The sequence below is a fragment of the Podarcis liolepis genome, assembly GCF_965112155.1.
Source record: "Podarcis liolepis genome assembly, chromosome: 18".
Classification (NCBI taxonomy): Eukaryota; Metazoa; Chordata; class Lepidosauria; order Squamata; family Lacertidae; genus Podarcis; species Podarcis liolepis.
Window position 1 is genome coordinate 1413443 of NC_139572.1, and position 26336 is coordinate 1439778.

General features: G+C 50.2%; 3 protein-coding genes across 16 annotated transcripts in view; 1 reads left to right on the top strand and 2 right to left on the bottom strand.

The window, feature by feature from the left end:
* KISS1R (KISS1 receptor) overlaps positions 1-26336 on the top strand; it is a 290916-nt gene that overhangs the window by 112471 nt on the left and 152109 nt on the right. The window lies entirely within an intron of this gene.
* UQCR11 (ubiquinol-cytochrome c reductase, complex III subunit XI) lies at positions 1285-4935 on the bottom strand. Its single transcript, XM_083484294.1, has 3 exons — positions 4798-4935; positions 3239-3387; positions 1285-1443 (listed from the first exon to the last, which is right to left on the bottom strand). Exons 1-2 carry the CDS (start codon positions 4845-4847, stop codon positions 3267-3269), a joined length of 171 nt encoding a protein of 56 aa, XP_083340420.1. The 5' UTR covers positions 4848-4935; the 3' UTR covers positions 1285-1443; positions 3239-3266.
* Positions 8655-26336, bottom strand: part of TCF3 (transcription factor 3) — an 85073-nt gene continuing 67391 nt past the window's right edge. For 4 of the 14 annotated variants that reach the window (XM_083483820.1, XM_083483818.1, XM_083483819.1 and 1 more), the window contains exons 15-20: positions 26048-26242; positions 24598-24727; positions 23423-23585; positions 21351-21589; positions 12868-13012; positions 8655-12581 (exon numbers count right to left, since the gene is read on the bottom strand). In XM_083483820.1, coding sequence (XP_083339946.1) covers positions 12870-13012; positions 21351-21589; positions 23423-23585; positions 24598-24727; positions 26048-26242 — 870 coding nt within the window. In that variant the 3' untranslated portion in view covers positions 8655-12581; positions 12868-12869. Of the gene's footprint in view, positions 12582-12867; positions 13013-14148; positions 14376-21350; positions 21590-23422; positions 23586-24597; positions 24728-26047; positions 26243-26336 lie in introns of all 14 variants that reach the window. The other 10 variants (XM_083483817.1, XM_083483815.1, XM_083483813.1 and 7 more) reach the window with 4 other exon arrangements.

The window sequence follows — 26336 nt, forward strand, 5'->3', positions numbered from 1 at the left end:
TTAATGGTAAGGATTTGCTAAATTAACAAATCGAACTGGAATACAAAGAAGGGAGGTATGAGGAGGTCCGAGGAAATAAGTGTATGGAAGATATGTTACTGAAAATCAATGTGTGTTTTTATTTTGTATGTTTATTTTTCCTTTTTCTTGTTATATCTTAAAAACTTTTAATAAATATCTCTTTTTAAAAAAACAAAAAACCCAGAGATGCATTTTAAATAAAAGCGCGTGTTCTACTCGTGTAAAAACACCAGGCAGGCCCCACAAATAACTCAGAGGTGCAGTTTAAATACAGTGGTACCTCGGGTTAAGTACTTAATTTGTTCCAGAGGTCCGTTCTTAACCTGAAACTGTTCTTAACCTGAAGCACCACTTTAGCTAATGGGGCCTCCCATGGCTGCTGCCACAGCACGATTTCTGTTCTCATCCTGAAGCAGAGTTCTTAACCTGAAGCACTATTTCTGGGTTAGCGGAGTCTGTAACCTGAAGCGTCTGTAACTCGAGGTACCACTGTAAAACAATTACTCATGTAAAAATACGCTGGTTCCCAGACTGTCCGCCGCCGGGTTGAGAAGGCGATTGGGCCGGATCCAGCCCCTGGGCCTTAGTTTGCCCCTCCACGCTTTAGAGCAGCCGTCTTGCCCCAAAATGGCAACCTTCCGTTTTGGCGACCGCAATCCTGTTTTAAAGAGTCCTTATATATCTGAGTTTCTAACGCCGTGGATCCAGGATTGTGACGCTTCATGGGTATCGTGGAAGCAGCAACGGCGCATTTAAGGCATCATAAACAGACATGGCTTCCTGCAAAAAGAATACCGGGAACTGCAGTTGTTAGAAGACCTTTATTCCCCCCAACAGAACTACGATTTCTGAAATATAACTCCTTTGGAAACTCCAGCTCTGCGAGGGGAATGGGGGTCTCCTAACAGCCCTTTTCAAACTACAGTTCCCAGGATTTTGGGGGGCAAAAGCCTCGATTCCGCTGAGGGGAACAGGAGTCTCCTAACAGCCCTTTGCAAACTATAGTTCCCAGGACATTTGGAGGGCAAAAGCCTCAATGATGTAAAGGGCAGATGGGACCTAAATTCCTGAAATTCTGATGGGAGGAAGAAGGCAGCGCACCCCAGTCGGCAATGTAAAAACAGGCAACCGCATAGTGGCAATTTCGAACCCCAGACCTGTGCGCAAAAAAGGCTCCCACATCAACCAACGTGTGAGATTATTGCGCCGCGATTTGTGCGACATTTGACTGCAGGGAAGCAAAACGCCTACAAGAACAGCACATTTCCCCGTGCGCTAAAAGAGGCTTTATTCATCGTGACATTATCGGCGCAGCATCTGCCCGTTCGGCGAGAGGAAAAAGGAAGGTTTCGGCAGCGCCGGGAAGTTTGAAGGATTCACAGTTTTGAAGTGCCAGTCTTCTCCGAGACCAAACGGGTTGCTCTGCAAAGGGAGGGAAAAGGAGAACAATTAAAGGACGTCGCAAAAAAGCTCTGCTGCTTTGCAGGAATTGCTCAGACAATGAGGACAGCCGAAGCAGATTCGGCACAGCTGGTGTTCAAAATTAGCATTTTGCACCTCGATATCGGGTGGCGCTGTGGGTTAAACCACAGAGCCTAGGACTTGCCGATCAGAAGGTCGGCGGTTCAAATCAAGCAGTGACAAGGTGAGCTGCTGTTGCTCGGTCCCTGCTCCTGCCAACCTAGCAGTTCGAAAGCACCTCAAAGCGCAAGTAGATAAATAGGTACCACTCTGGCGGGAAGGTAAACGGCGTTTCCGTGCGCTGCTCTGGTTCGCCAGAAGCGGCTTAGTCCTGCTGGCCACACGACCCAGAAGCTGTACGCCGGCTCCCTCGGCCAGTAAAGCGAGATGAGCGCCGCAACCCCAGAGTCGACCGCGACTGGACCTAACGGTCAGGGGTCCCTTAACCTTTATCGGGCACTTGTGAAGTGAAGATGCCCCTTGGATCTGGACCGTTTTCACACACTAAGACCCCAACCCTGTAGGATTCTATCCGTTATATTTTATCATGAGTTTCTGGAACCAGAAGGCTTTTTCCTTGCTGCCTGAGCAGGAGCAGTGAACGGCGTTCTAGCGAGTCGTTGTCGCTTGTCTTCGCTTCCCACCCTGCTCACCATTGGGAAGAACATCCCTACGTTATGAACGGTCCGGATCTGGCCCCCGGGCCTTAGTTTGCCTACCCATGTTCTAGTAGCGGGTGGTTCCCCAGACGACGCAGCTGCCCCATACGGGGACCAAACCTTGACATTATTAGCACCCATGCTCCGACCGACGGAGCAATCCGTTTTCCCCATGCGCTCGTTCGTTTCTCAAGAGAAACACAAGCCGCAGACTCCCCTCGCTCTCTGCCTCGCAGCTTGCAAAGGGGCCTTCGCTTGGGCTCCGTGCCTAATAAGAAATACCGTATTTTTCGCTCTATAAGATGCACCAGACCACAAGACGCACCTAGTTTTTGGAGGAGGAAAACCAGAAAAAAAATATTCTGAATCTCAGAAGCCAGAACAGCAAGAGGGATCGCTGCACAGTGAAAGCAGCAATCCCTCTTGCTGTTCTGGCTTCTGGGATAGCTGCGCAGCCTGCATTCGCTCCATAAGACGCACACACATTTCCCCTTAATTTTTAGGAGGGGGAAAGTGAGTCTTATAGAGCAAAAAATACAGTAATAATAATAAATTTAATTTATACCCCGCTAACACCAAATATAAAACGGCTAACACCAAATATAAAAACAATTGATTGAAATATAGCTTTAAAAACAAGACTAAAATATAACATTAAAACACAGAAGGGGAGTCGTTCCTGGCGCTGCAGAACCCCATTTGCAGGGACGCTTCCCAGTCCCAAGGTGGGGGACGGGATACCGTATTTTTTGCTCTATAAGACTCACTTTTCCCCTCCTAAAAAGTAAGGGGAAATGTGTGTGCGCCTTACGGAGCGAATGCAGGCTGCGCAGCTATCCCAGAAGCCAGAACAGCAAGAGGGATTGCTGTTTTCACTGCGCAGCGATCCCTCTTGCTGTTCTGGCTTCTGAGATTCAGAATATTTTTTTTCTTGTTTTCCTCCTCCAAAAACTAGGTGCGTCTTGTGGCCTGGTGCGTCTTATAGAGCGGAAAATAAGGTATTTGCCAAGGGGAGTCGTGCTCCCCCCCAAACCGATTCCAAAGCACGAGAGTCGCGGCCGCAAAAAGCCCAGATTCATTATCCCAAGAGGACCCACCTTCTTGCGGAGAAGGGCTTGTTTCCGCTCAGTCGTCCTTCTTAAACTTGCCGTTGATCCAAGGCACGTAGTCGAGGATCAGCCTCCAGTCCGTGGCCCAGACCAGCCCCACAGCGCCCACGGTGCCCCATGTGCCTAACGTAGGCACCCTGCGGGAAGGAGAGAGAACAGAAGGGGCGCTCGCGTACCTCTGGGCATGTTTGAGGCGGAAGCATTGAGCTTTCGGAACCGTAGGGGTGTTGGGAGGGACCCCCAAAGGTTATCCAGTCCAACCCCTGCCCCAGCAATCTCGGCCAAAGCATCTCTGACATAGACGGCCACCTAACCTCTGTTTAGAAAGCCTCCAAGGAGTAGTAGTAGTAGTATTTTATTATTTCTACCCCGCCCATCTGGCTATGTTTCCCCAGCCACTCTGGGCAGCTTCCAACAGAAGATTAAAAATACATTATAATCTGCTATGCACGCAGAGGGTCTTGGGTTCAAATTCTGACATCATCATCATTTATTATTTCTACCCTGCCCATCTGGCTGGGTTTCCCCAGCCACTCTGGGCGGCTTCCAACAAAAGATTAAAAATACATTAAAACATCAGTCATTAAAAGCTTCCCTAAATAGGGCTGCCTTCAGGTGTCTTCTAAAAGTCAGATAGTTGTTTATCTCCTTGGCATCTGATGGGAGGGCGCCACCACCGAGAAGGCCCTCTGCCTGGTTCCCTGTAACCTCAATTCTCGCAGGGAGGGAAGTGCCAGAAGATCCTGGGGAGATGGACCCCAGTGTCCGGGCAGAACAATGGGGGTGGAGACGCTCCTTCAGGTCTACTGGGCTGCCAGTAGTGCAAGTAGATAAATAGGTACCACTCCGGCGGGAAGGTAGACGGCGTTTCCGTGCGCTGCTCTGGTTCGCCAGAAGCGGCTTAGTCCTGCTGGCCACATGACCCGGAAGCTGTACGCCGGCTCCGTCGGCCAGTAAAGTGAGATGAGCGCCGCAACCCCAGAGTCGGCCACGACTGGACCTAATGGTCAGGGGTCCCTTTACCTTTATCCTATCCTTTACTACCTGCCCTGCCCCACCACCCTGCTTTGGGGAATTCTAAGGAACCCTCTTCCAAAGCTGACCACGGTTGCTTCCTGTGGCAGTGAGTTCCGCAGGTTAACTGGGTGGGGAAAAAATGTCATTTCTGGCCCTGAATTTCCCAGCAAGCCTGTCCACGTGTCAATCAATCAATCAATCAATCCCAGCAAGCCTGTCCACGTGTCAATCAATCAATCAATCAATCCCAGCAAGCCTGTCCACGTGTCAATCAATCAATCAATCAATCCCAGCAAGCCTGTCCACCTGTCAATCAATCAATCCCAGCAAGCCTGTCCACCTGTCAATCAATCAATCAATCAATCAATCAATCAATCAAAGTAGGGGGCTTAATTTTGGAAGTGGGGGTGGGTTTAAATTTTTTGGGGGGTGACCCCCGCCCTTTTGGAGCAGGGCTGGGCGGGGCCAAAGCGAGGCCCCGCCCCTCCTCCGACCTTCCCCCCCCCCGACGCCCTCCCCCCCCCACTCACCAGTTGCGCAGGAGCTGCCCATAACGGGGACCCATGAATTTGCTCAGCATCCTTCCTCGCCCCCCGGCTCTGGCGCCTTTCCGCCTGGAAGGTCACCTCTCCCTCGCGCCTGCGCACTACCGCCCCTTTACCCCCGGCGTGCGTGCCTTCCTTCCGCCCCGCTCCGTTGTTACGTCAGCGCGTGCGCGGCGTCGCCTGTTCCGCCCCTCGTACATATAGACTCGAAGAAGAGTCGCCAACGCGCCGTTCGCTTGCGAGCCTGCTTCTTTTCACGCGCAACAGAACTGAATCCAGCGCCATCTAGCGGCCAAAGCCGCGTAATTAATGGCACAAGTCCTAGGCAAGGACGTTGAGCTGGACGACAATCCTGCAGTGTAGTCCATTATTATTATTATTATTAGCCTATGATGAAACACCACCAATGGAGCTTTATTGCATTTATTTATTTCTGCATTTATTCGTTGTTGTTATTAATATCAGCCTATGATAGAACATCTCAAATACAGCTGCTATAATAATAACAGTAATTAATAATAAACAAACTTATTATTATCGTGCATGCACACAAACGGCTCATCCCAATAATTAACTTAGGCAGACCAACACGGCTACCTACCTGTAAGTAATAATAATAATAATAATATGATCTTGCCCGATAAAAAATGTTGGAAATGTAAGGAAACCGAAGGTACATTCTTTCACCTTTGGTGGACGTGCCCTAGGATTAAGGCTTTCTGTGAGATGATTTATAATGAACTGGAAAGGTTATTTAAATATACCTTTCTGAAGAAACCAGAGGCCTTTCTCCTGGGCATGGTCGGCCAAATGGTGCCAAAGAAGGACAGAACTTTCTTTATGTACGCCACAACAGCAGCAAGTTATACTTATTGCAAAGTATTGGAAAACACAAGATCTACCCACCCTGGAAGAATGGCAGATGAAGGTGATGGATTACATGGAATTGGCGTCCCTAGCAGTAAACACACCTACAATTTGAAAACTCACTCTTATGTAAAACTAAACAGTAAATATACAATCTGCATTCTTCTTTCGGAATATTGGAATGCAACATTGCCCCAAATCTGGTATTCCTTTGATCTGAATGTTAGACGCTTTTAAGTATTTCTAAAATGCAAAAATATACGTTTGCCGCCTGCTTTTTAGTGAATGGGAGAGAGAGAACACACGCAAAAATATATATATACTGTAGCTATAGAGATATATTTTAAAATCAACCTCGCAAGAAGACTGTAGGCACGCGACTCTAAGTGAAAGAATATCTATGGTCAAGCATTGCCCGCTTTGCTTTAACGCGCCTGCGCGGCGCCGACTTTCTGCCTCATTCCATTGACCTCCTCGTCGAAGGACCCCCGCCAAGTTGTTTTGTTTTCAAGGCGAGCGGGGAGTGTGCTGTCTACTGCAGTGCCTGATTAATATATAATATTAATATATGATATAAGAATGTTGAATTTCAGCTATAACCGGCCAGAGGGGCTGCGGCCACAACTTCAAACTCTTTAATGCAGTATTAAGGGCAGCAACACTTAACAAAATGCCTGCAAAAGGAATGCACCAGGCATAATTTCCAAATATCCTTTTGAGTTTTCAAAGCAATGAGCGCAGCCAGGATCTCACCAGCCATTTCAAAAGCTCCACATTTGGAAATGGCACAAATTAACTTGTGCAAAGTTAACCAGTTGCACTTAACCTTGTGCAGGTGGGCCACTATTTAATTTAAAAATATATTGGTGCAATACACCCCCCCCCATTTAATTTAAATATTTAATTTTGGTGCCATGCATGCTTGCATGGCACTCCTGGTGGGAGCATAGCTGTCAACTTTTCCCTTTTTGGAAGGTGTTAACGGATTTCGTGGGCTCCCTTGGACAAAAAACAAGGACACCAGCCAGGAATCCCAGAGCAAAACAGCAGCCATTAGGCTTGGTCTTGATTGAAGACAGACAGGACTCCCACCTGCCACAAGGTGGAACAAGATGGAAGCCCCGAACAAAACAGCCCCCAAACTTTTATTAGCTGCTTTGGTGCTGTGGGTTAAACCACAGAGCCTAGGGCTTGCCGATCAGAAGTTCGGCGGTTCGAATCCCCGCAATGACGGGGTGAGCTCCCGTTGCTTGGTCCCTGCTCCTGCCAACCTAGCAGTTCGAAAGCACGTCAAAGTGCAAGTAGATAAACAGGTACCACTCCGGCGGGAAGGTAAACGGCGTTTCCGTGCGCTGCTCTGGTTCGCCAGAAGCGGCTCAGTCCTGCTGGCCACATGACCCGGAAGCTGTACGCCGGCTCCCTCGGCCAATAAAGTGAGATGAGCGCCGCAACCCCAGAGTCGTCTGCGACTGGACCTAACGGTCAGGGGTCCCTTTACCTTTAATCCCCATGTTAGGTAAGGGGAAAGGGACCCATGACCATTAGGTCCAGTTGCGGATGACTCTGGGGTTGCACGCTCATCTCTCTCTAAAGCAGAGGGAGCCGGCGTTTGTCCACAGGTCATGTGGCCAGCAGGACTAAGCCGCTTCTGGCGAACCAGAGCAGCGCACGGAAACGCCGTTTACCTTCCCGCCAGAGCGGTACCTATTTATCTACTTGCACTTTGATGTGCTTTCGAACTGCTAGGTTGGCAGGAGCAGGGACTGAGCAACGGGAGCTCACCCCGTTGCGGGGATTCGAACCGCCGACCTTCTGATCCGCAAGTCCTAGGCTCTGTGGTTTAACCCACAGCACCACCCGCGTCCCTTCCAATCCCCATGTTACACCCCGCAAACTACACCCATACATCACGGTTACATCATGAAAGGGGAGGTCTGGTGGCCGTAATCTGAGCATCCTGGACCCTGCCCCATGGTTCCCCTTGCCCTCCACCAAATACCCATCAAGTGAAACAAAAGAGATCTTTACATTTCCCTGTTTCCCAGCCAAGTGAATCACACCCTTTTGTCTCCATCTGGGTTTGTTATTTCTGGACTGGCTACCTGTCTGGCACTCAGGTATCAGGATGCCAGGGATTATCACTCAGGCAGAGGGGCTGCTGAGGAGCTGAGCTCACCTGTCTATAGGAATTTCTGAAGTTTTCCCAGTGAGCCAGTACATAGAGACATTGATCAGTGAATTCTGACATTTGGTATCGTGCAGCAGAAACCCTTTGAATAGATAGGAAGGAACTGCGATGTTTTGTGGGGACAAATCACAAAAGTCACAAAGGCGATTGTGCTGGTTTTGGTAGTGGGCTGCATGTGCATAGTGATATCTGCTGGAGGGGCAACCCCCCAAAAAACCTATACATAAATTCCTGCAACAGTGGGAAATTGCCTTATTCCAAATAGGACCCCTCGCAAGAAAAGGGAAAAGTTGACAGCTATGGGTGGGAACTGTTTATCCTAGAGCAAGCTGCCAGTTTCAAATGGGATGTCTTTCAGGAAAAGAATGTCTATGGAACTCCTTCTTCTTGAGTTGCCAAATAATGTCCTGGATTAAAGGGGCGAAAATAAAGTTCGGGGGATATTCGGAAAATTGGCAAAAATGAGCTTTTTCATTTTTAAGGAAACGCAAAGTTTGCTAAACTCAGCTTTGCTGAACAAAAGGGATTGCAAACAACTTCGAAATCCGGGACATTTTGCCGAATTAACAGGCTGCTTTCACCAGTTAAATTCCAGACGCGTGGCAACCCTAGATAAAAACTCCCCAAAACATGATCTACTCAGGAGTAATTCCTATTGAGTTCAATATGTGGAATCTAGGATGGCAGCCTTTTATTCCCACCTAAAAAAATAAAAGCAACACCACGACGTTCGCGTCAAGGTCAGGAATGAAAGGGGGGAGCGAGAGAACCAGGAAAAATAAAGCAATTTTAGTACAAGGTAGAACCTTTATTACAACTTTTTCATTGATAGGTATACAACATCTGAGAGACAGATACGGGGAGAGGGGGGGGGAAGGTAATATTGTTATAAAATGTCAAATTTATTGCTACATTACTGTTATATACAGGACAGTTCTCAAAATTCTACTTTTAAAAAAGTTAAGGATTATTTAAAAATTCCAAATAATCCAGCCAGCTGTGTGTTTTTTTTCTTGACACTTGTATAAAATTATTATTATTATTTTTTTAAAAAATGAACACAATCCATATCTTGAGGCACTCGGAAACACAATTTAAAACCCCCCCGTGCTACCCCAACCCCAACCGCCCGATCCCAGAAATTTGTGATTTCAGTCCAAAAATGTGGGTCCGTCCCCTCTATTCTGTGTTGCCCTCCCCACCCACCAAATACTCTTTTTCTTTCCATTTTCCTCCTCCTCCTCCTTTTTTTTTAAAACGGGGGTTAGGCATATATATATATTTATACCATATATATATCTTTCAAAACTATAATGTGTATCTGATTTAATAACAAGGATTCTCAGCCACTTACGTACAGCTGGATTTTACAATGTAGGCAGCAAAAGGAGGGGGATAAAACAACACCCCATAGCGGCCCCCGCTCCCCAAATCCAAATTTCAGCTAGGCATGACTTAAAACCGCCCCCCCCTTGTCCATTGAAAGCAAAAAAAGAGAGTTTCGTCGAGTCCATTCATTTCCCATTAAGACTTAAGTCATGGCTAACTGTACCTGGATCGGGGCCACTCACCCCTCCCGCCCCCCATGAAAAAGCAAGGGTCCATTTTTATCTTTTTTTTTAATATATATATATAAATCCCCAATAGCAACAAAGAGAGAGAGAAAGAGCCCCCAAAACAATCTAAAAGGATACACAGCCTCGCCCATCCCACCTAAAAAAATATAGCTTAACGGGAACCAAGGTACAATTTGTTCTCTGCAGTGCGCGAGCCTCTTTTTTTAAACAAAAAGTTAAGATTCACCCCCCCACGGTGCTGTTTCTCCGAAAACGCTCCCCACCCGGCACGAAAAATTTAAAAAATATGGGGTTTTTGTCCCCCCCCTCCTGTTTCGTTTCGCTGGTTGTCCCTTTCCTAAATTTCCTAACCCCCCGCAACAAAAATAAATATCCCAAGATCATTTGGGACATATCTATATTACAAACTTTAAGAAAGAAAAGAAGAAAAAGAAAAAGAAAACAGTTTCAAACCCGTTTTTAAGCTATCATAGCGACCTAAATTCAGAGGGCGCTTGGGGGGTTGCAAGGAATGGGGAGGGGGGCACGCGATGCAGGGAAAGAGGGGCTGCTTCTCCGGCCAAAGGATCTCTGAGCGCACCTCGTGGAAACGGCAGGATTCCTTTTTTAGATAGTTAAAACCGGTCTGAAACTGGTTTAAGAGTTTGTAGTGTAGACACGCCCCGGCCGAAAAGGCGAGTTTCTCTTCCCCACCCCCCCGCCTTTTCCCGAACGGAACAAAAACACAATAAAAACAGAACCAAATTGTTCAAACAAAATACAACTTTGAAAAGGAAGGGAGGAGGAGAACGTGTTTGGATCCGGTGGACTGGAAACTTTTTTCCCCTGGGGGGCGTTTGAACTGGAAAAGGAAGTTGTGGAGACTCTGTTTTAGAGAGAGATTTAGTCAGGGTGGGGTGGCAACGAGGAGACGCCAAAAGTTATCTTGTCCTCAGCTCCTGCAAAGTTGCTTTGACCCAGGCCGACCCCAGAAAACACCCCCTCCCCAAAAAAACTCCCAGTTTGGCACAGAACCGCCAACTGGTTCTGCCAGAAATCAGATTTGCAATGGGAGATGAACCAAGCCGGGTGATGGGTGGAAAGGGGGGGGGACCGTGGCTGAGCGGCGGGTGGCACGGGGACACCCGCATCGCAAAAACGGGTACCCTGTCCCCACCTTAGCAAGGACCTTGTCCCACTGCCCTACCGAGGCTCTACCGAGGACTTTCCCCCGTCTCTGCTGGTAAAGCGCCCCTCCGGATGCCACGCTCTCTGCCGTCGGAGTTGTGTGAATGTGTGTGTTCCTAGCGGGATTTGCCCAAAGTCAACTCTCCGGGATATTCGAAACCTCCGACGTCGCAGCACCCACGGGAGAGTCTCCAAAGACCTGCCACCCCCCCCCCCGGAGGGCAAATTTGGGAGGGCGAGATACCAGGACAAGTCAACGCACCCTCCCGAAATCCGGCGGCGATCTCCTCTCGCCGGAAACAGCAGCCTTTCCGGAAAGTTGCTTTCTGTCCGCAGACTGGCAGGTGACTGGAAGTATTTGCCCCAACGGCCAGCAGCTGTTCCTCCAGAGCTCATAAAATGCAAAGCGGGTCCATCTTCGGTTTGAAGTCCTGCGATTGGCCTTTGGGGGCTCGACTGTCTCTGGCTTGGAAACCTTAGCGTCTCGCGCACGCACCCCGCATCCCACCGCAAAATCTCGCCGTCTCGCCTTTTCCTCGTTGCGGCTCGTTTGTTCTTCGTTCTGCCTCCGGCAGTTCTTTTTAACATTTCAAAAAAATCGCGCCCAACCTCCCTCCTTTTTCGTTTGTTCCATGCCGGTATTGCTCAGGTGCTTGTTTCGAAAAACGGAGAATGAATCGGTGGGAACGTGAGCCGGTCCTCCAATCGCCAACCCGCCTTTCAAAGACGGCGCTCTCTTCCAAAGTCCTCCGTTTCCCGCTGTCTTGAGATCCACGTCTTCCGTAAAGAGGACTTCGCGTTCCTTGTAGTGTCTTTGCTTTCCATTAAAGGGGGACCACAGATGGTGTTTTTTTTGGGGGGTGAGGTTTACGATGGAAGCAAAGGGCACAATGTAAGACTTTTTGAGAATCGTGCGGGGAACTCTTCTGAATCGCTTTGCCATCTTTCCCCCCCCATCCCCTTTCAAAATTCGACAGAGACGATTATCAATACATTGCCGTGGAAGCTCCTAGCCAAATGAACTTGCCTATTTCAATTCACGCTTGTGACATTTTCGCAACACTCTCACCGTCCGTGTCTCTCCCCCCCCCCCCAATTCCGTCCTCGAATTCAGTTTCCGTTTTTGTGTTTCGTTTTCAAACATCCAGTCCTCTTAATACAAACTTTTAATATTTCTGGTTGATCTTAATTTTTTAAAAAATAATATGCAACATTAACTATAGAAACAGCAGCAGAGAAAAGAGATAGGGGGAGGGGGCGGAAATAAAAAGCGGTTCGATGGGGGGGGGAGAAACAAATCTCTTCGTCTTTTTTTTTTACACGTCTTTTTCCCTCCCCGTCGTTGCTTACAAAACATATACGCAAAAGAAGCTAAAAAAACAACCCAAAACGAAACAACGAAACCCCCCCAGCTCCACAAAAGGCATTACTATGTTTGTTCTACGTTTAAAAAAAAATTATTGTAACTAATGTTCTCTTTTTTAAAAAAAGAAAGAAAGAAAGAAAATAAAAATAAAATGCGTAGGCACAATTTCTTTTTTTCTTTTTGCTGGCCTTATGTGAACACAAGCCATTTGTAATGTTACACATCCCCGCAAACAACAACCCCCCCACCCGAAATTCGGTAACTGAAGGATATGACTTGAAAGTTCGAGAATATAGACTTAAGGCAATCTTTGCTGTTGATTTTTTCCCCCGTTTTGATAAAACTTGTTGCTTTTCCTTTCCTTTAGAGAGAGAGAGAGAGAGAAAGAAAGAGAAAAGTTCCTTCTAGCACGCTGAACTTTTCTCTGCCCGTTTCCCCCCCTCCTCCAAAAAAGGACCGCACGTCGGTATTTGAAACAGGACTACAGTTTCTGGTGCGGACAGGCGGTGGTTGTCGGGGAATGGAGGAGAGGGGGATGTGTGAGAGATCCAGCTTTCTCTTCTTCCTACAGACGTCTGCTTGCAGGGCGAAGAAAAGAAATCACCTGCGGGGAGGGAGAGAGAGAAAGGGTGAGAAGAGACACGGCACAAAAGTCGAGCAAAAACACAAGTCTCAAAAGCGACACCCTCAAACTCCACCATCCTAGGCCGCGTCTGACCCAGCCCTGAATCGCTTAGCCCAGGGGTCAGCAAACTTTTCCAGCAGAGAGCCGGTCCACTGTCCCTCAGACCTTGTGGCGGGGGCCGGAGTAAATTTTGGAAAAATAATAATGAACGGATTCCTGCTGCTCCCAAGTGAAGACCCAGAACAGGTGCAGAGAGAGAGAGTACCTTTACATGTGCCCGACGGGATTGTGCCCATCTCCTAGACCCGGATGAGATGCCGAGAGCGCCATTTGAGGGTCCCCGACGACGCCAGACACTTTCTCCTCTTCACGGCGCTTTAGGCAGGCTGCTTTTGGGTTCAGGTTACGTTCTGAGATGAGAGGAGAGAGAAGAGGAGGGGAGGAGGAAATCTGGAGGGTCTGGCAAGAGCCACTGCCAACCCCAACTCAACTCAACCCAACCTAACTCAACCCAACCCAACCCAACTCAACCTAACCCAACCCAACTCAACCTAACCCAACCCAACCCAACTCAACCCAACCCAACTCAACCCAACCCAACCTAACTCAACCCAACCCAACCCAACTCAACCCAACCCAACCCAACTCAACTCAACCTAACTCAACCCAACCCAACTCAACTCAACCCAACCCAACTCAACCCAACCCAACCCAACCCAACTCAACTCAACCCAACCCAACCCAACTCAACCCAACCCAACCCAACTCAACCCAACCCAACCTAACTCAACCCAACCCCACTCAACCCAACCCAACCCCACTCAACCCAACCCAACCCAACTCAACCCAACCCAACCCAACTCAACCCAACCCAACCTAACTCAACCCAACCCCACTCAACCCAACCCAACCCCACTCAACCCAACCTAACTCAACTCAACCCAACCTAACTCAACCCAACCCCACTCAACCCAACCCAACTCAACTCAACCCACTCAACTCAACCCAACTCAACTCAACTCAACCCAACCTAAGTCAACTCAACTCAACCCAACCCAACCCAACTCAACCCAACCCAACTCAACCCAACTCAACCCAACCCAACTCAACCCAACCCAACCCAACTCAACCCAACTCAACCCAACCCAACTCAACCCAACTCAACCCAACCCAACCCAACCCAACTCAACCCAACTCAACCCAACTCAACCCAACCCAACCCAACCCGCATCCAAGGGAAAGAGGCAAGACGGAGAAAAGGATAAGGATTACACAAAGTGCGAGAGGGTTTGCATCCAAGTGCTCGGCCCCCTCCCCACCTTGCTGCTCAAAAGCTGTAATGGGGGGGTCATCTTTGCACAGACCGCGAACCAGAGAGCGAAGGGAGGAGAAAAGAAGCGACGCAAAACCTAGAGCCCCGAGCAAAGGGTGGAAGGGAGAGAGACAGAGACACTCGTGCAAGCAAGAGAGCAGAGATGGGAGATGCGCGCAAAGCATGGGGGGCGAGACCTCGGGGTGTGGGGGGGTGAGCCCCCCGGCGCCGTACCTCGTACTTGCTGCTCCAAGCCTAATATGACTTGCACCGCTTGCTGGAGGATGATGAGCTTGGTCTGCGCTTTGTCTGTTTTTAAGTGAATTTGGCACATGCGTCCCAGCTCTTTAAAGGCCTCGTTAATGTCCCGGACGCGCACCCTCTCCCTGGCATTATTGGCCATGCGCCTCTCCCGGTCCCTCAGGTCCTTGTCTTCCAGTGAGAGCGCCTCATCTGTACTGCTGGGTTCACACAGCACCACGGGGAGGGTTAGTCTGGGGAGCGACGGAGGGACTCCGCGGGCGGGCGGGTTCGAGGGGACGGTGCCAAGGTGGGCAGCGGGGGGGGGGGAACGTCCACGCCAGCGGCGAGCCACGGTGGCACGGCACAACTGACGGACGATGAGGAAGAGGAGAGCCCTTTCGTTCCACCTCAGAGACAAGGAGCTGCCGAACGCTGCCCGTGCCGTGCGCGCCCGTTTTGCAACACAGGCAAAACCAAACTCGAAAACCTCGTTGTCTCCCTATCCTCTGGGACGATACTCTTTTGGCACTTTGGTACCGTGGAATCGTAGAGGCGGAAGGGAGCCCCCCAGCGGTCATCCAAACCAACCCCTAGCGACGCAACGATCTCAGCTCCAGCACCCGGGACGGTTGGGCACCCAGCTTCCGCTCAGAAAGCTCCAAGGGAAACCGTCCTTCTTGGGGCAGCCGATTGCAGAAGCGACACAATAAATCGGGGATGGGCGTTTTTAGACTCCGGTTCCCATCAGCCCCAGCCAGCCGGCATGGCCAATGGGTGAGATGTGTCAAGACTGGGCAATGTTTCACATCCACCCCACAACTGACGGGTCTACCGCAACTGGAGGAGAAGCTTAGCTAAGACCACAACCCTGGTTGCGGTGGCGCGTCCATCCTCCAAGGTTGTGGTCCCTCCCTATATATTCGCCATAATAAGCATTGTGCGGGTTACTCGTAGAATTGTGGAGTTGGAAGGGACCCCCAGCGCTCATCTAGTCTGACCCCACGACAGATGGCCACCCAAACTCCACTTAGAAACCTCCAATAGGAGGGAGAGCTCGCCAGATCCCAAGGGAGCCTGCTGCACTGCTTAACGGCTCTTACTGTCAGATGATAATAGTAACAATTATTTATATTATTTATATTCTGGGTTTCCCAGGAGAAGGTTGTTATGATGAGTATTCATATTATTAATAATGATCAGGGCTGTTTTTCTAGAAAAGGGTGGATGCGTTCACCTTGTTCTCTTAGAGAAAGTATTATTATTATTATTATTATTATTATTATTATTTGCAATCAAAATCATCCAACACGCCCCCCCATTGCAAACAATGTTTATTCTCAACATCTGCAAACTTACAGCTGTTTGCAAGGGCAGAATCCCACAAAAGCCACGGAAATAGCTCCTCCGCACAAGGTATGCTCTCAGCGGTTTCTCCCCAAATTCGGCTGAAAATGCAACTTAAAGAGAAGCCCGTCAAAGTTGCCTTTCCAGCGGAATTTCACCTGATTTGCAAGTGGGGGGGGGGGCAGGTTTGGAACAATTTTGATTGCGCCTATAGGTGTTGCCTAGAATCAATCTCTCCCGTCTCTTGGCATTTGATATCCGGACCAAGGCAGAAAAAAACGACCTACGGCTATGCTCAAAAGGTGCAAAGAGCATCAGAATTTCGATGCTGGATCCGGCCCACAAGCGGACAAGACTTCCGTCACCTGCGACGTGCAAAAAAGTGGTACCCAGGGGCATCCATTGCATCAGACAAGAGGATGCGGACTAGTCCCGTGTGGTTTAGGTAAAGGTAAAGGGACCCCTGACCATTAGGTCCAGTCGTGACCGACTCTGGGGTTGCGGCGCTCATCTCGCTTTACTGGCCGAGGGAGCCGGCGTCCAGCTTCCGGGTTATGTGGCCAGCAGGACTGAGCCGCTTCTGGCGAACCAGAGCAGCACACGGAAACGCCGTTGACCTTCCCGCCAGAGTGGTACCTATTTATCTACTTGCACTTTGAGGTGCTTTCGAACTGCTAGGTTGGCAGGAGCAGGGACTGAGCAACGGGAGCTTACCCCGTCCTTACAGGGATTCGAACCGCCGACCTTCTGATCGGCAAGTCCTAGGCTCTGTGGTTTAACCCACAGTGCCACCCGCGCCCCCTCCATGTGGTTTGCATGCTTGCAAATTTTCGCTCGAAGCCGCCTTATGTGTTGGCCTAGGACAGGCATGTGCAACAGATAGATCGTGATCTACTGGGAAATCGTGGGGTGTTCCTGGTAGACCTTTGACCCTTCAGAGATCTCCTCCCGCCCCCCCAAAAAGGGGGAAGGAAGGAAGCTGAACAACTGTGGCTTAAAGCTCAACAACAACTTTGCCTTTCCCCAAAAAAGGCTTAACAACTTTGGCCCTTCCAACGACAATGGGTAGATCGCTGCTAGATTTTTTAATACTGCGAGTAGATCACAGTCTATTGGGAGCTGGCCTAGGAAGTTCATATTGCATTGGGGGGCAGCTGTGTCCCTACTGGAACTTGAGGGGGGCTGAATTTGGACGTGGCACAAAGCTCAGACCCGTGCCGACATCGGACTCAGAACCAGCGCTGTTTCGGAGTCCCCCTGGTTTATTTGGTGGGAGGGACTGTTTGGGAAAAAAACACCCCAAAACCTCAAGCAGAATTTGAGAGAGAAACAGCGGAGGGGAAATATTAGAGGGGTTTCCATATTAGACGAGAGTTTGATATATACAGCGATGCCTCGGTTTCCGATAGTCTCCGTTGATGAACGTTTCGGAACCCGAACGCTGTAAACCCGGAAGCAAACGATTCCGTTTTCGAACGTGCATAGGAAGTCAAACTTCCGTTGAGTTTTCTGTTTTGAGGCTCCCCTATCGAGTTTTCGAACCCGAACGGTCTTCTGGAACGGATGACGTTCGGAAACCGAGGTACCGCTGTATATAAGGCAGCGGGAAAGGGTTCGAACGAAAACACTGGGGAGGTTGGAGGCAGGAAGCCAACCCATGAAACTGTTTAATTTGAAGTCGACTTGGAAGTAGGATAAACATTGTATTATTAAAGAGAACGCGGTGGTTTTGAAACACTAGGAATCTTAACGTTTCCCTTTATTTCCAGGGGGAAGAATTTCCAGGGGGAAGGTTAGCGATGGGGGTCATCCAGCGAACCTTAGAAAACTACCTTCCACCACGGGGCCCATTGAGACCAGTGTCGTCTGCACAGACTGGCAGCAATCGTTCAGGGTTTCAGAGAGGAAGTATTTGCCAGTCCCCAGCAGGAAATGCAGGGAATCGAACCTGCGACCTTCTGCAATCAGGACAGATGTTCTGCCTCTGCGTCCGTTCCCCAGAAAGCTGGATGCAGGGAGATTTGGAGAAAAGGAAGCGATTCTCCACGTAGCGACATATCTAGCTAGTCTTTGAGATGAGCTACCCCAGACAAGTTTTTTTAATTATTATTCTTAGAAAACCTGCAAACCTGAGACTACAAGCCCCGTGCTTTGCCGACTGAGCTATCCCAGCAGACGGACGAGTCTTGGGTCTGACGCCGCTTGCAGATCGCTCCTGATGTTCTTATAAAAAGGTAAAGGACCCCTGGATGGTTAAGTCCAGTCACAGGCGACTATGGGGTTGTGGCGCTCATCTCACATTCGGGCGGAGGGAGCCGGAGTTTGTCTGTAGACAGCTTTCCGGGTCATGTGGCCGGCAGGACTGAACCGCTTCTGGCGCATGACGGAATCCAGAGCGCACGGAAACGCTGTTTACCTTCCCGCCGGAGTGGTACCTATTTATCTACTACGCTGGTGTGCTTTCAAACTGCTAGGTTGGCAGGAGCAGGGACTGAGCAACGGGAGCCGGGATTCGAACTCAAGCCAAGAGGCTCGGTGGTTTAGACCTGTGTCCCTGATGTTCTTATAAGGCTATTGATAACTACGAGTTACGCCGGCTGTCTATTCCTTCCAGTATCGGAGGCAGTTTTGCCTATGAATGCCAGTCGCGGAGAGCAAGTGGGGAGGTTTGTTGTCAAACTCAGGGGGCTGTTGACTTTGGGGCACCTGCAAGAACAGGATCGGCAACCCGGTCCTTCCTACACTCTGCACATGCTCAGGAGACACCCCCCACCCAACACAGTGCAATGTGATTTTCTAAACATGCATGTGCCCTTCTAAGGATTCCCTGCATCCCCCTTCTCTTGTGTTCGTAGGGAAAGCTGCTCCTTCGACCGGGGCTGCCTGCCTGTGTCTGGACTTCAAAAGCCCGCCTCTATCTGGAGGGCATGACATTTGGGACAACCGCGTCACGGGGGGTTGGACTGGATGACCCTCAGGGTCCCCCCCATCTCTTACGATTCCATGGGCTGCGCTAAAAGGCTACAGCCGGAGAGTGGGCCAAATCGGAGAGCTCTTCAGCTGGCCGGGTTTCGGCTCGGGGGACGCCAGTGGCCGACCCGTCCCAAACATGTCACCTTCGGGAACGTGGTGAAATAATAACTTTAAAAAGGAGATGTGCCAGAGACTTCAAGATTTGGGGAGGGTGCGCCTGCCTTTCTGCTCGTAGGCTATTCCTTCCCCCGCCCCACTGCTGCCCGCCCGGGTTTTCCTGTCTCTCTGAGGACGCAGCAAGTACAAGGTACAGGGCTGGAACCACCGAGGGGGTCACGGCTGGGGTCTGTCTGTAGGAAAGCAGAGAAGGGGTGGCAGAGAGGGTGGCGGCAGCAAACGAAGCTTATACACGAGAGAAAGAGAGACCAGGGGAAGCAAAATAAAAGAGTTATACATGTTGCGGCAGATGAAGAAATTAATGGAAGCTCCAGAATGGAAGGGGGAGAAGGAGCAGAACAGAAGAACGGGGCACAGGTTCGGTACGGTCGAAAACCAGGCGCGCTGCCCCTCTGCCTGCCCACCTCTGTCGAAGACATTGAACTCAAGATGCACCCATTTCACAGATTCCAAGGAAGGAAAAGTTAAGTGCTTGCATGCACGGCCAAGCAGGGGGGAAAGGACATTTGCAGAGAGAAAGGGAAAGGAGCCCGATTCTCTTCTGCCTGGCAGAGAAGTGGGCACGCGTTTTTGCCTCCAGCCGAGCTCCCGGCCCGGCCCCCGGACTATTTCTGCGCAGATGATTTTATCCCTAACTTGGCAGCTGGGATGGAGGGACAAAGGTTGCAGAGAGAAAGGGGTGGTTTTCAAAATACAGCCGCACCTTTGATCTGGAACGCCTTGGCTCCCGAACGCTGCAAACCCGGAAGTGAGTGCTTGCAAACGTTCTTTGGGATCTGAACGTCCGGCGCGGCTTCCGATTGGCTGCAGGAAGCTCCCACAGCCAATCAGAAGCTGCGCCCTGGTTTCCGGACGTAAAACGGAGTTCCGGAACACATTTTGTTCAAGAACCAAGGTACGGCTGTAATAATAAAAGACCAGCTTCATCTCTCCAGAACATCCTTCGCTGGTCTAAGATGTGGGGGTGCCTGCTATGACTTGTTTAGGGAAGCTTTTAATGTTTGATGTATTCTTGTATTTTAATGTTTGGTTGGAAGCCGCCCAGAGTGGCTGGGGAAGCCCAGCCAAATGGGCGGGGTATAAATAATAAATTATTATTATTATTATTATTTTAAAAAGCAAAAACACAACAAAGCTCGGACCGAGTGGCTTTCCCGCAACACGGGGGGTCCCATGTGTGAATCGGTTTCCTCCCGCGCGATGGATCTTTCCCTCTCGTACACACACCCCAAATTTTTGCAGGGGGTTCCCCTAACTCTGCAGGGTACAGAGGGAAACTCACGGAGGGAGGACGGGGAAGTTTCGCTCCACAAGAGGAAATCCTCGTGCGGACGGGAGAACTTATTTGGATTAGCGTTGTCGTTGATCGAATTTGTATTTATTAAATTTGTGGCGTTCTTTGTGCAGCCCCCCTGAAGCTCAGCAAATCTCCAAAGCTCAGCGAAGGGCACTCTAGTAAAGGGGCAGCCCTACTCCATTCTCTTGAGTCCGAAAGTCACAAGGGATGGAAATAGTTTTATTATTTATTCCTATCCCCAGTAACGGAAGGAACAGCAGGCTACGCATAGGAGCTGATCTCGAAACTCACTGCCACAAGGTGAGAAACACAATTAAGTACCGTATTTTTTGCTCTATAAGACTCGCTTTTTCCCTCCTAAAAAGTAAGGGGAAATGTGTGTGCGTCTTATGGAGCAAATGCAGGCTGCGCGGCTATCCCAGAAGCCAGAACAGCAAGAGGGATTGCTGCTTTCACTGTGCAGCGATCCCTCTTGCTGTTCTGGCTTCTGGGATTCAGAATATTTTTTTCCTTGTTTTCCTCCTCCCAAAACTAGGTGCGTCTTGTGGTCTGGTGTGTCTTATAGAGCGAAAAATACGGCATTTCTTTAAAAGCAAGCCCCTGCCCCGTGCAAAAATTGGATGAGACAAGACAAGTTTTTGGTGAAAATACATAGGGATTTGCCGGAAAGGCGTCCGGTGGGATCTGCGTATAACCTACATGATCTTTCCGCCTCTCTGGAAAAACAAAAAACACCTCCCGCCTTTGATACGCAGCAATTTAGAGCCCCAAAGAGCTGCCCTTTAGTGCTACAGCCTTCCACCCTCTCCTTGCAAATCAGGTTTATTATCAAAATCTGCAGTGTTCTTCAGGGGTTTGCAAAAAGCATTTTCAGCTGAATTTTGGGGGGGGGGACTGCTTCTGGTGCCCAGCTTATTTCCACGGCTTCGTTTGCTCCTTTGCAAGCTGCCGGAAGCCTGCAAACGTTGATTGATCAACCTAATTTTGCAATGGTTGGGGGGTGGAAGGATTCAGGCTGTAGCTGTGTGTAGCAGTGTGGGACAGAAGAAAACGATAAATGCGGAAGCCCCCCTGGCAGAGGCGCGAGGGCTGACGGCATGCAGGAAGCGCAACGCTTACTTTCCCTTATTTCCGGTGCAGGGAAAAACAAAAAGGGGAAAAGCGAGGGGTGCGAAAAGGCAGCAGAGAAAAGCGAAACGGCGGCGACCCGCTAAAACCCCACGACAACAGAGACCCCAAAATGGCAAACAAAAAAGGCGCGAAAGTTTCAAGGGGTTGGGGGAGGCGAGGGGGAGAACGTCAGCAGGATTCGGAGAGGTGCGCCAGGGACGGATTCGGGAGGACGAGACAGACAGCCCCTTGCCGCTCGGAAAACGTCACCACATCGGAAGCCTCCACTGACCTCTAACTTGTTGTTCCAGATTCAGGATAACCGAGACGGCCTGGTGCAGAATGAGCAGCTTGGTCTGTGGCTTTTCGCTGTTTAGGTGCAGTTGACACATGCGCCCCAGCTCTTTAAAAGCCTCGTTGATGTCGCGGACGCGGAGGCGCTCTCGGGCATTATTAGCCACCCTTCTCTCTTTCTCGCGCTCGGCTTTTTGCTCTGGGGGAAGGAGGTCATCATCCTCGTCCTCATCTTGACTGATGGTTGGAAAGGAGAAGGAGACAAGGGGGGTGGGTGGGTGGGGGGGCGTTTTTTCCACGCGGGCAACACCTCGGCACCGGAACGCGTCGCGCACAAATACGGGGATGCACAAAACACACAGGGCGACCCACCACCCGCCGCAATAATATTATATATTTTTTGCAATAACTGGAACGACCGTAAACCCGACATTTCCCACCCACCGACCGCACTTCCCAGGGCCGGGTGGTTTGCAAAGTGTGTCCCCGAAATTCACCCCCCCCCCGCGAAAGGAAAAAGCTGACTAGGTAAAATTGCAGTAAACCAATCGCTGTTCATATTTTTCCTATGAACCGTCATAGATTCCATCAGTGGCAGCCGCCATGGTGTTTTGGTCACTAATGATTTTTTACTCCTCTCCCACACTTCATATATTGCCATTCTCACAATCTGATTTAAGAATCCTTTGTGGGATTTAACCTCATCATGGCCTATGTAGCCATGCCACCTGTACACAATAGGAGAACCCTCCAATTTATGCGTGCGCCTGCGTTTAATGATTTTTCACGGGTTTTGTATACAGCCGTGCCTCGGTTCCTGAACAGAATCTGTCCCACAAGTCTGTTGGGCTTCCGAAAACAGAGGCGCGGCTTCCGATTGGCTGTGGGAAGCTCCTGTGGCCAATTGGAAGTGGCGCCGGACGTTCGGATCCCAAAGAACATTTGCAAACCGGAACACTCACTTCCAGGTTTGCGGTGTTTCGGGAGGTGAAATGTTTGGGTCGCAAGGCGTTCGGGAACCGAGGTACAACTGTAGATGTATTTACCACATTTTTTGCTCTATAAGACTCCCTTTTCCCCTCCTAAAAAGTAAGGGGAAATGCGTGTGCGTCTTATGGAGCGAATGCAGGCTGCACAGCTATCCCAAAAGCCAGAACAGCAAGAGGGATTGCTGCTTTCACTGCGCGGCGATCCCTCTTGCTGTTCTGGCTTCTGGGATTCAGAATATTTTTTTTCTTGTTTTCCTCCTCCAAAAACTAGGTGCGTCTTGTGGTCTGGTGTGTCTTATAGAGCGAAAAATACGGTATTTTTTTCTGATAGGGTTTGTATGGTTTTGCCATGGCCTCTGGCTAGTACAATAAAGATTATTTACAGTATGTGGCCACCCCCAAAAAGCCCCCGGGAGATGCTCGGAAGAGGGGGGTGTTTGCTTCGGGTGAAGCGTCCGGGAAATCTGATTCACACCAGTGCTGCGGAAAGGCTCTTCCAACAGCTGTCCACTTTCCCCTTTTCTTGCAAGGAATCCTATTCGGAATAAGGGGATTTTCCTTAAAAAAAGGGAAACATTGACAGCTATGGCTCTTCCATCCACCCTAGAATTCCCCCCGGGACAGGAGACGGGGCAGTTACTCCCGGGACACAGTTTGGAAACCACCGAGCTAGTGACTGCGGAGACGAGCGCAGCACCTTTTGTTCTCCCTACCCAAACCGCCCGTGAGCGGGGAGCAAAATACGAAACACGGACACAGGCAATAAATAAATTTTGAACACACACATGATGTCCATGCAAACATCTATAGGTTCGTCAGCAGGGCTGCAAAACGCCATCACCCCTAGAAAGCTCGGAGGGAGACGTTGCTCTTCCCCTTTCCCCCCAAAAAGCGAGTCTCTCCTGGGGGTGTTGGAAGCGAGCTGGTTTCCTCGCTTTTCCATCCCTGCTCACCAAGTCGTCATCCGTCCCCCCCCCCCTCTGACCTCCCGTCCGTCAAGGGGCTGCCCCAAAGACCTAGGATCCTGGGGGTCTCCCCGCGCCGCCCCCCCCTGGAAAGGGAACAGAGAAAGGGCTGAGACCTGTTCAACGAGCACCTTGTTCGGTTTCGTGACGCCTTCAGCTCCTTCTTCTCCTCCTCCGAGTTGTCGGCCACCGACGTGTTCTCATCATCTTCCTTGTCCTCCCGCTTGATCTCGCTGGTGCCGGATGAGACACTGGCCCGGCCCAAGCCCCCCGTCAAGCCTGAAGAGGGAATCAGACGGGCAAAAGTGAGAGACAACACAGGGGACCGGAGCCTTCGAGATCTCGGCGCGTCTGCTGCAGTGCAAGAGCTGGAAATTTGCCTTTCTTTACGAAATATGCCCCTCCAAACCTGAAACTTTTATTTCAGGGGGTTAACAGGGATAGACGTCGGAGAATCGTAGCGTTGGAAGAGACCTGAAGGGTTAACAACACCCTATACATCAGTGGTGGCCAAACGTGGCCCTCCAGCTTTTTTGGGACTACAACACCCATCATCCCTAGCTAACAGGACCAGTGGCCATGGATGATGGGAACTGTAGTCCCAGAGGGAGCCAGCGTACAGCTTCCAGATCATGTGGCCAGCAGGACTAAGCCGCTTCTGGCGAACCAGAGCAGCGCACGGAAACGGCGTTTACCTTCCCGCCGGAGCGGGACCTATTTATCTACTTGCACTGGTGTGCTTTCGAACTGCTAGGTTGGCAGGAGCAGGGACCGAGCAACGGGAGCTCACCCCGTCATTGCGGGGATTCGAACCGCCGACCTTCTGATCGGCAAGTCCTAGGCTCTGTGGTTTAACCCACAGCGCCACCCGCGTCCCTTCCAATCTCCATGTTACACCCCCCCAAACTACATCACTCATACATCACGGTTACATCATGAAAGGGGAGGTCTCAGAAATCTGAGCATCCTGGACCCTGCCCCATGGTTCCCCAACTTTCGAACCGCCAACCTTCTGATTGGCAAGTCCTAGGCTCTGTGGTTTAACCCACAGCGCCACCTGGGCATCTTCACCCGGTGTGCAAAACGCGCCTGGTGAATTTTGGCCAATGTTATATATATATCGCCCGCCCTAACAGTCCTCCTGGACCAGAACGCCAATTTAGCTGCGATCCCTGCAATTTAAGAGGGTGGGCGTAGATGCCCCTCCGTTGCCCCGGCAAGGACGCCAGGACTTTTGAGCCCCATGGGGAGGAGAGAGGACGGCGTGGCGAAACCCGCCACTCAACCTTACCGCTGAAGGCATCTGAAGACTGGCCTCTGTTGAGGTCCGGGAGCGAGCTGGACTGGGCTGGGAGAGGGACGTGATTGTGGAGGAGACTGGGGTTGCTGGGAAGGCCGTCTTCCGAATGGCCCCCCGCCACCTGAAACAGCAAAGGGAGAGCCACGCGTTATTTTTTAAAAATAGTTTTTATTTATACGAAGCTGAGTGAGAGGTTTTACTTTCTTGGGCTCCATGATCACTGGAGATGGTGACAGCAGCCACGAAATTAAAAGACGCCTGCTCCTTGGGAGAAAAGTGATGACAAACCTAGACAGCATCTTAAAAAGCAGAGACATCACCTTGCCAACAAAGGACCGTATAATTCAAGCTCTGGTTTTCCCAGTAGTGATGTATGGAAGTGAGAGCTGGACCATCAAGAAGCTGATGGCCGAAGAATGGATGCTTTTGAATTATGGTGCTGGAGGAGACTCTTGAGAGTCCCATGGACTGCAAGAAGATCAGACCTCTCCATTCGGAAGGAAATCAGCCCTGAGTGCTCACTGGAAGGACAGATCCTGAAGCTGAGGCTCCAAGACTTTGGCCACCTCAGGAGAAGAGAAGACTCCCTGGAAAAGACCCTGATGTTGGGAAAGATGGAGGGCACAAGGAGAAGGGGACGACAGAGGACGAGATGGTGGGACAGTGTTCTCAAGCTTCCAGCATGAGTTTGACCAAACGGCGGGAGGCAGTGGAAAAAAGGAGGGCCTGGCGTGCTCTGGTCCAGGGGGTCACCAAGAGGCGGACATGACTAAACGACTAAACGACAAATTTATACTTCTCAAGTTTACACATTTCGTGACAGTGGGACCTTGGTTCTGAAGCGCCAAAAACCCAGATGTGAGTGATTGTGTTCCTGCGGAAATGGATAAAAGCCCCCCATCCAAACAATGACTGTCATCAGTGCAGGTAAAGGGAAAAAATGTAATTTTAATTTTTATCATCTACAATACTGTCTTATTTATTTTATAGCACAGCACACTGATTATTGCTTTCATTTTATGGATCCATGGTCTCGTTAGATAGCAAAATCCATGTTCAATTGCTGTTTTAGGGGTTGTTTTCAAAAGTCTGGAAGGGATTAATCCGTTTTGCATGACTTTCTATGGGAAAGCGCTGCCTCGGTTTTGGAACGCTTTGCTTTTGGAACGGAATCCATGTTCGACTGCTGTTTTCGGGGTTGTTTTCAAAAGTCTGGAACGGAACAATCCGTGCTGCGTTACTTTCTGTGGGAAAGCGCTGCCTTGGTTTTGGAACGCTTTGGTTTTGGAACGGATGAAGTTTGAGAACCAGGGGACCACTGTATAACGGTTTGAGCAACCCAACTTTCATTACAGGGGGAAAAGAGAGAATAAAATATTATCATATATCAAAAATTCGAAACCGCAAAAGGATGGGCTGGCAGCCTCGCCTCGCCCCTTACCAGGTTCGAGTGCCGATTGGCGATTGGCAAGACAGAGGCGGGAGGGAAGGATTGGCTGAGGCTGCCGACCGTGGTGCCGTGAGCCGACGCCGCCGACGCCAGCAAGTCGTGTATATCCCTGTGGTTGCTCTGCCCCACCGCGTGGTTCCGCAGGACGTGGATGGCTTCGTCCAAGTGGTCTTCCATCTTGTTTTGCTTGGGGGAGAGAAACGAGAAAGGGTATCAGCCAAGCTGGTTTGCTCCTTGCTCCGGAGGGTAGGACTCGAACGCATGGCTCCAAGGGACGAGG

Bases quoted from the DNA above. Each gene is read 5' to 3' on its own strand.
- UQCR11 (XM_083484294.1), bottom strand. From the start codon at position 4,847: ATGCTGAGCAAATTCATGGGTCCCCGTTATGGGCAGCTCCTGCGCAAC. The intron at 3,388-4,797 runs GTGAGTGGGGGG...TCCTTCCCGCAG, and splicing joins GGGCAGCTCCTGCGCAACTG to GGTGCCTACGTTAGGCACAT.